Source organism: Platichthys flesus, chromosome 10, assembly GCF_949316205.1.
Source record: "Platichthys flesus chromosome 10, fPlaFle2.1, whole genome shotgun sequence".
Classification (NCBI taxonomy): Eukaryota; Metazoa; Chordata; class Actinopteri; order Pleuronectiformes; family Pleuronectidae; genus Platichthys; species Platichthys flesus.
Window position 1 is genome coordinate 13,663,780 of NC_084954.1, and position 14,128 is coordinate 13,677,907.

Sequence of the window (14,128 nt, forward strand, 5' to 3'; positions counted from 1 at the left end):
TCATAAATACTTAATGAAGCAAGAGAAAAACAGCCTGCTGTGTCTGGAGCTCAGGAGAGAGGCAGAAGAGGGGTCATGGGAAATGCTATACTACACTGCTATATCATCTTAGGGGTACCAATACCTAAACATTTTTCAAAAAATGTAAATGAAAAATTACTCCAGTTTACTAAATTTCCAAATTTACTTAATAATTCTTATTCAATTCAAAGACAAACTCTTATCATATCCTTTGATTTACAATTGTGCAACTTTATAAATAATATATTTTTTATTGTTTCAGAAGATGTTAATTAAAATACATTAACATTTTACTCCACTGCTTAGCAATTAGAGTAATTGCTACGTTTGCAAAATATATTTATTAAAGCGGGACATGTTATATTTAAATATTTTATGTTAATATTTCCAATTTGTACCATATAATTAATATTCAAATTTTGTTCAATATAATAACACAACACGATAAAACCTTATCATATAATTCATAATATAGATAGATAGATAGATAGATAGATAGATAGATAGATGGATTACTTTATTGATCCCCGAAGGGAAATTAAGTGGTCATGGCAGCCGGTATATTTGAATACAATAAAATACAATACAATAGAATAAGGTAAAAATAAAAAAATATTGAGGTAGGTAGAAAGAATAAAAACAGAAACACAAGATAAATAGGTAGATAAGGTCCAGTGGCAAGATGATGGTAATAGTACTGATGATATGATAGAAATGTTATTGTTAGACAGTATATACAAATAGTACAGTATATATAGTACATAATATAATATAACATAATATATATTTATATATGATACGTAGTACCGTCATTCATATTTATATTGTAAATGAAATCATAACACTATAAATTATTCATATTTGATAAATATTGTTAATACATTTATAAATACTGATATATAATATTACAAATATATGATATTATATCGTCAATAATCAGATATGTATCTATATTGTCATTAAAAACATGTAACTTATTAGAGATTTTTATTTAGTTATGTTAATAATATTGTATCATTATTAATATCATATCATTCATGTTGTTATTAAATAACTTTTATGAATGAAAAGAGCAAAGAAAGTAAAAGCCCATTTCCGATATCCTTCACTTACTTCCAAACATAATACTTATTACTATTTTTTTATTTCTGTGTCCACATTTTTACTCCACTGTACAACATCTAGAGATATACTGAGAAATAAGCAAATTATATATTAATATCTGTATTTTATCCCCTTATGTTGAACTTTTACTTTAAAATAAATGTGCATTTGGGACTCGTACACCATTACACTGTTGTTATGAATCAGGTCTATTGGACAGTGTTGTTCTGCCTCTAAGAATGAAAACACTGCTGAAGTTTGTACATTAGAACCAATGATCATCACCGGATTCTGACACTTCTTCTGCGTGTGAAACATGGAGCAGTGACAGCGTGGTTTTATTTTGAAGGCAGCGGAAGTGCGTGTGCTCCTGTGATGGCTGGTTCGTATAAAAGCTTCTCAGTAGCGCTGAGCTTAGCTTCACAGTGGTAGCTGGTTGTTTTCCTCATCGCCGCCCGGGGTCCCCACTCGTCGTCGCCGCCGCTGACTCCGACGCTGCAAAACCCGTCGTTACCTTTCCTGCGGCGCTAAAGACGGACCACAGGCTACAGGTTTGTCCCTCTGCGTGTGGCGCTGTGTACATGTGACGTGAAGCCGAGCTGTGGAGTCCCGTACAGTGCCTGTCAGCCATGTTACTGTATATCAATCAATGATGCAGCTAGCCACAGTAACCGTGTTTATTTTTAGCAGCTAACGTGCGCTCACTGCAATGCATGGAGCAGATGTCGGCGCCGTGTATTTGCTCAAGTCGGACGTTGTTGACATTATGACGGCGACATGAATGTTAATGTAAACATGACATCCGGGGGATTTTGTTTCTGGGGAAAAAGTGTGGTAGCTGCATTAACTGTCCGCTGATGCGAAGCTAAGTGGTAGCTAGCGAGTTGTGGACCAGCCGTGTACAGAAATCAAGCCAAGGCCCCAGACAACAAACCCTTACCGTTCTGTTTCTGGACGTCATTAAGCATACATGCACATAGATCGTAGATTTGAGGCTAACCGGTTATTTGCTTCTTGCCGGTACGACTGTTTAACTTTTAAGCCGCGTTAGCATTGGATTAAGAAAGATCATGCTCCCTATGAGACAATGAGCAGTACACGTCTGATTCACCACCGTGTTACTTCAAAACATCCCCGAATGAGTCATACACGTGTTGTTATTGTGTCATGTCGCACAGATCTGTGTTTACTTTGAGCTTGTGGTCGGGATGACGGCTGCGTAATTTCCAGCTACATGTCAGTAAATCTAACAGATCTCACTAAACCACAATGTCAACACTGCACTAACGTGTGGACCCCTCCTCGCAGATGGACCAGCAGGACCAATCCTATATGTTTGCCAGTCTCACGCGGCCCCACTCGGAGCAGCTGCTGCAAGGCCTCCAGCTCCTGCGGCAGGATCATGAACTATGTGACATTGTCCTGCGTGTGGGCGATGCCAAGATCCATGCCCACAAAGTAGTGCTGGCCAGCATCAGTCCTTACTTCAAGGCCATGTTCACGGGTAACCTGTCCGAGAAGGAGACCTCTGAGGTGGAGTTCCAGTGCATCGACGAGACTGCCTTGCAGGTATGTTCGGAGCCGGCGGTCATTAACTGCACTCACTGGTTTTTATTTATGTGACATGTTTACTCTTTCTGTGGCAGGCCATCGTAGAGTACGCCTACACTGGTACTGTGTTTATCTCCCAGGAAACGGTGGAATCTTTGCTCCCGGCTGCCAACTTACTCCAGGTTAAGCTAGTGCTTAAGGAGTGCTGCTCCTTCTTGGAGAGCCAGCTCGATGCTGGGAACTGTATAGGCATCTCTCGCTTTGCAGAGACGTATGGCTGTCACGATCTGTGCCTGGCTGCAACTAAGTTCATCTGTGAGAACTTTGAGGACGTCTGTCAGACGGAGGAGTTTTTTGAACTGACGAGGGCCGAGTTGGACGAAATTGTGTCCAATGACTGCCTTAAGGTGGTCACGGAGGAGACTGTATTTTACGCCCTGGAATCGTGGATCAAATATGATGTAACTGAGAGACAGCAGCATCTGGCACAGCTGCTGCACTGCGTTCGCCTTCCACTCCTCAGCGTCAAATTCCTCACTCGCCTATATGAAGCCAACCACCTTATACGAGATGACCACGCATGCAAGCACCTGCTCAATGAGGCCCTAAAATATCATTTTATGCCAGAGCACCGACTTTCCTATCAGACAGTTTTGTCCGCACGGCCCAGGTGTGCTCCCAAGGTGCTGCTTGCAGTCGGAGGCAAGGCTGGACTGTTTGCCACACTAGAAAGGTAATGATGATAATGTCTGGATAATAATTTAAGCACTGTTATAAAGGTAACTTTCAAAATGTCTGTATTGTCTAAGCCTTTGGTATGATCTGTTTTAAAAGCGATCAGATTAATCAGATTCTGCCCTTCTCTCACAGCATGGAAATGTATTTCCCTCAGACCGATTCGTGGATCGGGCTGGCCCCTCTCAGTGTGCCACGATACGAGTTTGGTGTAGCAGTGCTGGACCACAAGGTATATGTGGTGGGAGGCATTGCCACACACATGAGACAGGGCATCAGCTATCGGAGACACGAGAGCACAGTGGAGAGCTGGGACCCCGAAAGCAACACCTGGTCCTCGGTGGAGCGCATGGCCGAGTGCCGCAGCACCCTCGGGGTGGTGGTGCTGGCCGGAGAGCTGTACGCCCTGGGGGGCTATGACGGGCAGTACTACCTTCAGTCGGTGGAGAAATACGTCCCTAAGTTGAAGGAGTGGCAGCCGGTGGCACCCATGACAAAGTCCCGCAGCTGCTTCGCCACTGCTGTGCTGGATGGAATGGTGTACGCTATTGGAGGCTACGGCCCAGCCCACATGAATAGGTAAATCCACTGAAAATGGTTATGCTGCCTGTTTAATGAACCTATATGGAAGTGAGAAAGTGCTGCAATCTTGTGTTTGGCTGTTTCGAAACTGTAAATAACACAATCGTGCATATGTTGTAAAATTGTATGGGTTGCATTAATTGTATTCCCAAAGAATATTCTGTAGCAGCTCAGTTTCTTCATATATAATCAAAACCTGCAACTCCATATAGTTTTGTCCCTATAGATGACATTTGACCTAAGATTTGTAAGGTTGTGGTGCTCTGTTGCACCTATTTTAAAATAGACCTTGATCCCAGTGAAAAGCTTGTCACCCCTCTGAGATCTCCGAATCCAACTCTCTCTCTCAAGGTCTTGTAGTTATTTAATTGAACTGGCAATCAAGTGAAGGATGTCAAGTGTCTCTGAGAAAAGGACCAGGAACCTGTTAATGAGTGAAGAGGAGTCGGAGAGTGAGTGGTTGCTGAAGTTTCCCTGAGAGGCTGCCTGACTGTGTGCTGCCAGCTCAGACCTCTGTTGTTGCTGTAGATCTCCGGAGAGCCGTGTCTCTGTTGCTCGTTTCCTTGACTCCTGAAACTCCTCAGGAGAATGTGTTTGGACAAACAATCTTTGGGGACAGTTTTTTTTTTTTCTTTTCTTCCCCCAGTGGCTTCTAGCACACTGCAAAACAACCCCACATTGCCAGGGTTTCATTTGACTGTGTGTATGAGTGATTTTGTTATGAGACCAAACAAACACACTTTCTGTAGTTTGAAATAAGTCTTTTTAATGATTTGCTTTTTATGTAGTATAGTGCGTGTGTATGTTTCCTGCTCTTGAAACATCTTTTTGAAGTGCGTTCAGATGTTTTTTGCTTATCATAGCCAATTTATGCCAAATTTCATAAACTTAAAATATCAACATCTGTTCCAAAACAGCCTTTATTTCAGTACATGTCTGTATGTTCATATATTTGTACACATTGTTTGTAGAAACTGACTCCAGCTCCCCCTGCGACCCTCCTAGTATAAGCTGTAAAGATAATGGATAGATGTATTATCTAATGGTACATGATTTGACGGGTGGTAATGCAATATGAGTAAATATTGTTTGTTTGAAAACCTGATGTGTTAAAGTATAATCTGACACAAGGGTTAAAAGTAGTGCTGTCAAACGATTACAATATTTAATCGCATTTATGTCATAGTTAACTCAAAATTAATCGCAAATTTGTATCTATTCTAAATGCCCCTTCATTTATTTCTTTTCCATAATTTTTTTTCGTTTTAATGCTCTGATCAACTGCATCTGTATGCAAATGTTTTATTTTATTGAAAAACAACATTGCCAAACAGGGTGGTATAAAATTATAAAGTGCACATTTCAGGTAAACAAGGACTCAGCCTATAGTGCAGTTAAACCATGGCTTAATATTTTATGTTTTTCAAGTTTGCTGTGAACAAAGCAGTCAGGCCTCTTATTTCAGAAACAATGAACCGTAACAGTTAGGTTACCCATAAAAGCAAAGCCTACTACTTCTTTGCTTTCAGCCAGCTACTCAAACAGACAATCAACAAAATAACAAACAAACAAAATACACAGGCAAGTGTCGGCCTACTTTGAGATAAATTAAACTCAGAACTTTGTAGGGCTATTTGAGTCCTCCCCACATTTGTGGAAAATGTATGAAATAATAAGTACCCTATTTTTAAATAAATAAAAACATATAGCTGCAGCCAAATGGCTTAAAAATATTTATTTTAGTTGGCGAAATATTAAAACAAAAAGCGAGAGCAGGTCAGACTTGAGGCGATAAATGCGTTAAAATGGGATTGCGTTAACGTCATTAATAATGCGTTTAACTGACAGCACTAGTTAAAAGCTTAAAAAATGCAAAGCGCATAAAACCACAACTGTCTGCCCAGCTCTGTACCACCAGTTGTAATTGATGGATTAATTGAATAACCTTTTGTGTTATTTTGTCCTGCGCAGCGTGGAGCGGTACGACCCCAGCAAGGATGCCTGGGAAATGGTAGCCCCCATGGCAGATAAGAGGATTAACTTTGGAGTAGGCGTCATGCTCGGCTTCATATTTGTGGTTGGTGGACATAATGGAGTGTCACACCTGTCCAGCATTGAGAGGTACGATCCACACCAGAACCAGTGGACAGCCTGTCGGCCGATGAACGAACCTCGCACAGGTGAGTTCATGCCCTATTCATTCTTGTATGATTAAACCCACTGTTGGAGGATATAATGCATCTGCTGATAGTGTTGCATCAAATAAAAGGAGAATGACTCTTCTAACTAGCCACATATGATATCACTGTTTTACAGGTGTAGGCTCTGCCATTGTGGACAACTACCTCTATGTGGTGGGAGGTCACTCTGGGTCGTCTTACCTGAACACTGTCCAGCGCTATGACCCCATCTCAGACAGCTGGTTGGACTCGAGCGGCATGTTGTACTGCCGTTGTAACTTTGGCCTGACTGCCCTTTGACCCATGGCCCAGCCGGCTAGGACCCAATAAGAGAACTTAGACACAAAGACATTTCTTTTTTGTTGTCTCCTCCTCCGTCCCACATTCATCCTCCAGGTGCAGGGTAGCGCTGCACAGCAATGGGAACACCAGAGGAGAGGGTGAGAGAGCCTGCTGGGTGGATCAATGTGCTGGGCGAGCTGGCTGGAGAGAGAGGGGGACCACAGACATGGCTGTGAAAGGAAGAGAGTTGGACGGCTGTTGTCACGGGCACAAGGAGACGACCGCTCTGCTGCTGCTGGACCACAATAAGGACTCTGAGCCATTTCCCAGAGGATTGTGGGAAAAACTTGTCACTTTTTTCTTCATTATTCTGTTATGTCAGCACACATTTTGTTTTTTATTTACTTCATACCATTTAACACCTACCTTTTTTTTCATTTTCTCGTTAATTTCCCTGCTGCAAAACGGAACCATATCTTCAAACTTTAGAACACCGCTTGTGTACTTGTATGAAATATGTGGTTGTCGGCCATGTTCGTGTGTATGTCCGTGTGTATGCTCGAGGAGTAAGCGCATGTCGGATAGGATTGTTTTGCCGCGTGTTTACGTGCAGAACCGATACTCGGGCTCAGCGACCCACGAGTTCTGCATCAAAATCAGTGCTTCACAAAACAAACGTTGGAATCTTTATATTTTCTCAAAAAGGGCTGCCTTTTTTCCTCTCTTGTAAATTGTCTAAATGAAATATATAGATGAATATATCCTCTAGTGCATTGCCTGTAAATGTTTTTTCTGCACTGGGTCACTAGCGTGTGAATGTATGTGTGTAGTTTGATTCCAAGGGTCAATTTAGAGATGAATGACGAATTCTCCTCGTTGTTTGCCACTAGTCTGTCATTCTTGGAGCCATGTTAAAAAAAGAAAAGAATCCCCATGTTCTAGCTTCTGTTACAGCCTCTTGAGGTCGGGTCATGCACTTGCTACTCTTCACAATAGTTGTAATCGACCCCGGCCCTATGTTCACCCTTTGGTCTGTACAAGATACCAACTGGTGCTATATTTAGGATTCAGGATTCAGCTGTTTGTCTGTGTTGCCTCACACAATTAGGTCAATCTCTGCATCATTACAGCTTTACATGTTTAATCATATTGATTTAAATGCGTTAAAAACCTAAATGGTCCCCAACGATGCAATAACATGAAGTCGTACTAAAAGGGACGTCCTTTGGTTGGACAACCACAAACTTCTGCCCCCCATAGTTCCACCCCCCATCAAAAATCAACACTGTTTTTTTTGTAATATGTTTTATAGGCATTTCATTTCTTCACATGATCCCTAATGCAGGATATGAGCATGCTTTGCCTTGTCTCAACACCTGGTGCCAGTACAATGTCACTCTTCACTCTCGCCTCCAATCAGGTGTGTGAGAAGTCTGTATGCTCGCCAACCTGCTACCAAACACGCGGCCATGGTCTTGTGTGTTAGATCAGGTTTGAGGTCATTGGTTCAGTTTCATGTAAAGTGCCACAACATGCACCTTATTTTTTATTTATTTATCTCCGTTTGTCCAACCCCTAGGGCCAGAAACTGCATCCCTCTTTGAATTGAAACACTTAATCATTGCTAATGTATTAGCGTCGCATTCTTCCATACTGTCATGGTTATGGAAGACAAAGCACCGTGGGCTTTGTTAGCCACCTCAGGCCAAGTCGTCACTGTCACCAGTCCTGTGTCTGGGAGAGGGAGCTGAGTAGCCGACTCTGTGTACGTCTGGGTGTGTGTTATGACCCCAGGCTGGCTGAAGGTGTCGCTCTGTGCAGCTTCGGGCTCCACTGACTGAAAGGTCAAGCGACGCACAGCAATAGAGGGGGTGCCAAACTAGGAAACGACTACTCGTGGTGCCACTTTGTTGAGTCACTGTCGACGTTCAAGTCTAGTTGGGTTGTTTTGTGCACTGAGGTTTGCACATACATGGAAACTTAAAACCAAGCTCTGCATTGCACTTACCAAACTATTTGATACATATTGTAATTTGTACATGTTTTATAATTTAGGTTGACGGCATTTAGAAAATGCAATATTATTATTTTCTGTTCCGTGTGTGGACGAGTGTGTTTTGTGTTTGTCACTTTTAAAAAGCCAAGGCATTTCATATTGTTGAACCCCCTCCCCACATGGCATGTCTGTCCAGTCACTTTTGGTACCATTGACTTTGCCTCATCTTAATTGACATTTTGTGTTGTCATTTTTTTTGTGCATGCTGTTTAATTTTGTACAAGGCATATGTTTATTTATCTAGATTCTAATGGATAGCTCACAATTTAATGAATTAATTGGTGCCAAACTGAAGTATACACATTAAAATACTGATAACCAGCAGTTTTTAACCATGTACCGGTCATGTAAACAGCCCACAGGACATGTGCTCTTCCACTTTAATGCTATTGCCTTGTATGTTGGTCAGAGTGTCACTGGTGAGACTTAGTCTGTCACAGATTGTTTGCCTCACCATGTGGAGTGTAAGCAAACTGATGTATGCTCCTGCATAATTATTTTATGAAGATGTGAATGACTTCTTTTATTCGTATTTATGATTTGTATTGTTAATGTTCTGTAACCAGATTTTTTTTGTCTACTGTAATGGATTTTGTTATGTCTCTTTATCACAGCACAAATCATGCAGGCGTGAATATGTGCTGCTGCCATGGTTCATCTAGCGTCAATGTTACGTGTAATGTCATCATCATCTGAGGTGTATACTAACTACTACTTTTAGAGCAAGGCTGATGAAAAGCTGCAAACGTTAATCTGCAAAAGGAAGGCGCGTTTAAAGTTAAGTTTGTGTGTGAATTTTTTTGTAATGGCCTAACTAACCGATGTCCTGTTTATTTTTGCCACCACTCTCACCAAAGTGCTTGTTCAAAGAGAGCAGATGGAAGACGACTAACACCTGGTCTGCGACGGCCTGCCACTCTTAATGTTTGTGTCTGAAAGAAAAAAAAATCCTTTTTGAAACTGATGTCAATGTTTAGCCAAATGACCACTCTGCTTCTTTTACGTCCCCCCCCCCCCCCCTCCCCATCGTGTGTCCGGAGTAGTGAGGTGACGGCGATCTTGAATTTTATATCCTGTGGATTAATACTGGAAGTACAAGATAACCTTAGGTGTAGGAAAAACGGTAGCTTTTCACATTTTGACCATGTTTTTGATTGAAGACATTTTACATACATTCTAGTCAGTTTGTGTGGTGCAGTTGTACCCAGTTTAAAAATAAAATGCCTGCCTTAAAAGGTAGTCTGCTGTTATGTGGCTCTTTTGATCCTCATCCATTCTGTTCAGACGTGCAACACGAATAAATCAATACACACCTAGGCCAAAATATTTGTATTTTTCATTTTAAAGACAACGTTTGCATAGAAAAAATTGCCTTGATAAAGGATTAATGCTCAACAGAGCTCACTTAGATACTAACTCTCATTGGCAGAGGCACCGTGTGACACCAACAAATCTTTTTAAAGTTATCAAAAGTAATCTCTTCTGTGGAGGAGAATGCAGTATATGCTGAGTCAATGCTGCCAGCTTAGTGGCCTGGAAGCCAAACGGGTAACATTTAAATGTACAATTGTACTTTTAACATTCACTCATCCCAAACATGGTCAGAAACAAAAGCTGACCTGTTAACCTGACAGGGACCTTCACCTTGTTTCTGACCCTCACACCACAGTGTACATACAAAAAGCACCAGTTCAATTTGAGCAAGGGCTGATATGCATAAATGTAGAGTTCAAAACACTTACAAATGTGGTACACAGTTAATGTAATCTCCTTAATAGAAATGCCCCCTCATGTTGTGATGAATTTAACAACTTTTTTGTGACCGATAATTCACTCAATGTGCATTATTCATCGATATGGTCATTTATGATTATCAACCCAGAACTATTATAGTCCATTATATTCTTGGATTCCAAGCATGCCTCTAGAAAAATTTAAGTAACTTTCATTTTGCACAGTGAGCTTGCTGCAAGCATTCAGGTGAAATGAAGCATGTCATTCAGCACTCTCACAGCCAACAGCAAGCAAATGCTGACGGGAAATACTAAAAGATTCAAATGATGCGGTAAGTAGAGGGAAATGGCTACGATCATGTGATGCCCAACATGGGGTCATATCAAAATAATCATAGGAAGGGTGGATGAATGCTTTCACTCTTATGCTTAGTGCGTCTCCTGCTCATCATCCATCTTTCCGTACAGTTCACTTCTCAGAGGCACGGATGTAGACCAGGGAGGACAGCAGCAAGAGCTCGGGCGGCTTGTGTAACAAGATCAGATTGTCGCTCCTCAATCCGTCATAGTGCATCCAGCAGCCGTCAATCTGGAAAGCTGCAGAGTAGTGATGCTCCTCCTTGTTGAAGAGTGTGGCGCCCTCAAGTAAGTACCTGTGAAGAGAAGAGGACGCAGGAGGTGTTTATCTGCAATGTTGTGATCAAGGTGGTATCAGAGGCAAAGTTACCTGCATCTGGTCTAAAAACATTTAATTCAATTGGTTGTTTAATGACTGCTGGGGCACGTTCAATATCAAAACCTTTTACACCATTTTGGTATGATATCACGATTGAGCGACATGTTTACTTGAAAACAGCGTTCAACAGGAATGGAGGTACATTTTCTTTGGTTTTGTGAGTGTGTCAGAGGTGCTGCGGTGACATGTACATAACCCTGCCATATTATAAAGGCAGTGTACACAATGGATTCTAAAGTCCCCAACAAATGTGGCAGCTGCTGCTTGGTCGAACATCAAGTATCTTTTGATGCATTAAACAAGTATTTAAGCCCATGTCATCTACCTCCGAGATTTATACCACAAAAACCTCAAATAACTACACGTTACAGAGAGATATTGCAAACTACGCAGACCGACAAAACATTTCTCACAAAATAAATTAATTAATAGAGGAAAATCATTTCAAAGCATGACAGAAGTAGCATTAAATTAATGTTTAATTGACATAATCTGGTATGTAATATTTAAAAATATTCAAGGTATTTTTAAGGGCCTAGAAATCAGTTTATCTAACTATCCAAGATCCTGCAGTAACCCTTTTAAGTCTATAGGAACCTCATTTTTTGTCTATTACTCCTAAAAAAACTAAAATATTTTCTAAAATTTACTATCAATAAGCTTTCATTTAACATTTACTACTGTTTTTAGCCGAGTTTTTATAATGCTTAAATCGTTTTTATATCTCTGCCTAAAGCTGAAAACATGTGCCCTGTGCCAAAGCCATAATAGTCCCAGTGCAGTGGGAGTTCATGGGATAGTGAATTTTACCACAGTGAGGCGGACGCACGCTGCTGTACACCAAACATACCTGTGCTGACAGAGAGCCAAGTGGTATGGAACGTAGGACAACTCCTCTGACTTCCACCGCTGCATGTTAAGAATGACAAAGGGTGGGGGTCCGTGGCAGAAGACCCTCTGAGAGAACTCCCTCAGCCCATCACACCTGTGACACAAGACGAACAACCGGTCACAGAAGTGGAACACGACTGAACCGGGTCAGAGGGTCACGAACGTCTTCCTCGCATCTCACCCCAGTTCTGAGCAGAGGAGGAGCTTTGGGCAGAGGAACTCGTCCACGGCCGACTGAATGGGGTCTCTGTGAGGCAGCTCGTGAGGAGGGCTGGTGGAAAAATGTGACAATGACATTAACAGAAATGTAGATCCAACAACACTCCATTCAGGATTTGACCAACTTGGTGAAATGAAAATATGTCTGTGAAAAGAAAGTGAGGCATCAGGGAATGCATCCAGGTGGAGGTTGTTACAGTTTAGTACATCAAGGGGCACAAATCAAGATGGCAGCATTCGTATCCGGGATATTTTGGATAATTTCTGGACCATGGGAGGACGTTTAGACACGTTGTCCATCTTGTGCCTGTAGTATCAGGTTATTGTACTGCCTGTGTGGAGAATACCTGATGTTACATTAGAGTGTCTGTGTGCAGTAAACCTGATGTCATATTGTACTGCCTTTGTGCAGTATAACTGAAGTTGATTTATACTGTCTGTGTGCAGTATACCTGATGTTATATTATACTGTCTTTGTGCAGTACACCTGAAGTTGATTTATACTGTCTGTGTGCAGTATACCTGATGTTATATTATACTGTTTGTGTGCAGTATACCTGATGTTATATTATATTGTATGTGTGCAGTATATCTGATGTTATATTGTACTGCCTTTGTGCAGTTTACCTGATGTTATATTATACTGTCTCTGTGCAGTATACCTGATGGTATAATATACTGTCTTTGTGCAGTATACCTGATGTTATATTATACTGTATGTGTGCAGTATACCTGATGTTATATTATACTGCCTTTGTGCAGTATACCTGATGGTATAATATACTGTCTGTGTGCAGTATACCTGATGTTATATTATACTGTCTCTGTGCAGTATACCTGATGGTATAATATACTGTCTGTGTGAAGTATACCTGATGTTATATTATACTTTATGTGTGCAGTATACCTGATATTATAATATACTGTCTGTGTGCAGTATACCTGATGTTGATGGTGGTCTTGATGAACTCCTGGAAGCGCGCTGGGCAGCTCCAGCTGGTGCACAGGCTCTCCTGTATGCTGGACATGAGGTTCTTCAAGTTCTTTGTGAAGTTCTCGTGCTCGTTGCCAAACAGGTCGATCTCCAACGCCGCCTGGTGGACCTCGGAGCGGTACTGTCTCTTGGACATCCTGTCCCAGATCCACAGCATCTTCACGGTGGTGTAATCGCAGGAGTCCATCAGGTAGAGGAAACACTCCACGAACTGCTTGCCCAGGAAGACAGCCAGCTCCCGGGGGAAGCCCTGGTTGTCCCGCAGGATCACGTAGAGGATCATGAGGAAGCCGTCGATGGTGCAGGTGTTCTTCAGGTTGATTTTGACGTACAGGGGGGTGCATGATATGGCTTTTCGTCCCGCCTTGATGGTGAAGACGCCGCCCCAGGGCAGCACGGGCCTCCAGAAGGAGCGGTCCTCCTTGTCATTGTTGTTGATGGAGGCTCGGATTTCCTCAAACAGCGTCTTGGACCTAACGGCACATGATGCACGCGAGTTAGCTTAAATGTGGATGAGGTTTGGTTTGCAGCAGCGGTGTGGTGCTGGTGCAGTTTTGCGAGTGGGCGGAGCAACGTGAACAGACTATCTGCAAACAGCTACATGGAGTTAGCTCGCAGAGACAAAACAAAGCACTGGCATGGAGTAGTAACGCCCACACCTCCTCCAGGAAATACACAGAGCCCCCACACCTCCCCGTGTGACCAATTAGCATCTTGCTATCAACTTACCTCTCCGTGTGCGGGTTGTTCTCGGTGTGTCGTGTTTGCAGCTCTTCGTTGTCGCTCAGGACACAACATGTACTTTCCATAGCTCCCGGTGTTTCTTCATGTCTCTCGTCGGAGTGAACGTCAGATACACGAGTGTAGTGATTTCTAGCTCTTTCTAATGACAGTGTGACTGATGACACCTCCGCTGGCAGCAAAACAGACCTGCGGTGGACGTCACGTCAGGCCCAGGAACATAAACACTGCTGCTGCTGCTGACAGGTCAGAGGGGCGCTGTGGACATACAATGCTGCCCCCTGCTGGCTCTCTGCGTAGTTA

General features: G+C 42.2%; 2 protein-coding genes across 2 annotated transcripts; one reads left to right on the top strand and one right to left on the bottom strand.

Moving 5' to 3' along the window:
- The first annotated feature begins 1,544 nt into the window (after window positions 1-1,544).
- On the top strand, window positions 1,545-9,750 carry LOC133961846 (kelch-like protein 28). The gene is made up of 6 exons (XM_062397206.1): window positions 1,545-1,676; window positions 2,434-2,694; window positions 2,772-3,409; window positions 3,547-3,990; window positions 5,965-6,173; window positions 6,310-9,750. Exons 2-6 carry the CDS (start codon window positions 2,434-2,436, stop codon window positions 6,471-6,473), a joined length of 1,716 nt encoding a protein of 571 aa, XP_062253190.1. The 5' UTR covers window positions 1,545-1,676; the 3' UTR covers window positions 6,474-9,750.
- Window positions 9,751-9,825: 75 nt separating this feature from the next.
- Window positions 9,826-14,092, bottom strand: c10h14orf28 (chromosome 10 C14orf28 homolog). The gene is made up of 5 exons (XM_062397207.1): window positions 13,814-14,092; window positions 13,033-13,557; window positions 12,053-12,142; window positions 11,831-11,965; window positions 9,826-10,897 (listed from the first exon to the last, which is right to left on the bottom strand). The coding sequence occupies exons 1-5, from the start codon at window positions 13,891-13,893 to the stop codon at window positions 10,714-10,716; spliced, it is 1,014 nt and encodes a 337-aa protein (XP_062253191.1). The 5' UTR covers window positions 13,894-14,092; the 3' UTR covers window positions 9,826-10,713.
- Window positions 14,093-14,128: the final 36 nt, after the last annotated feature.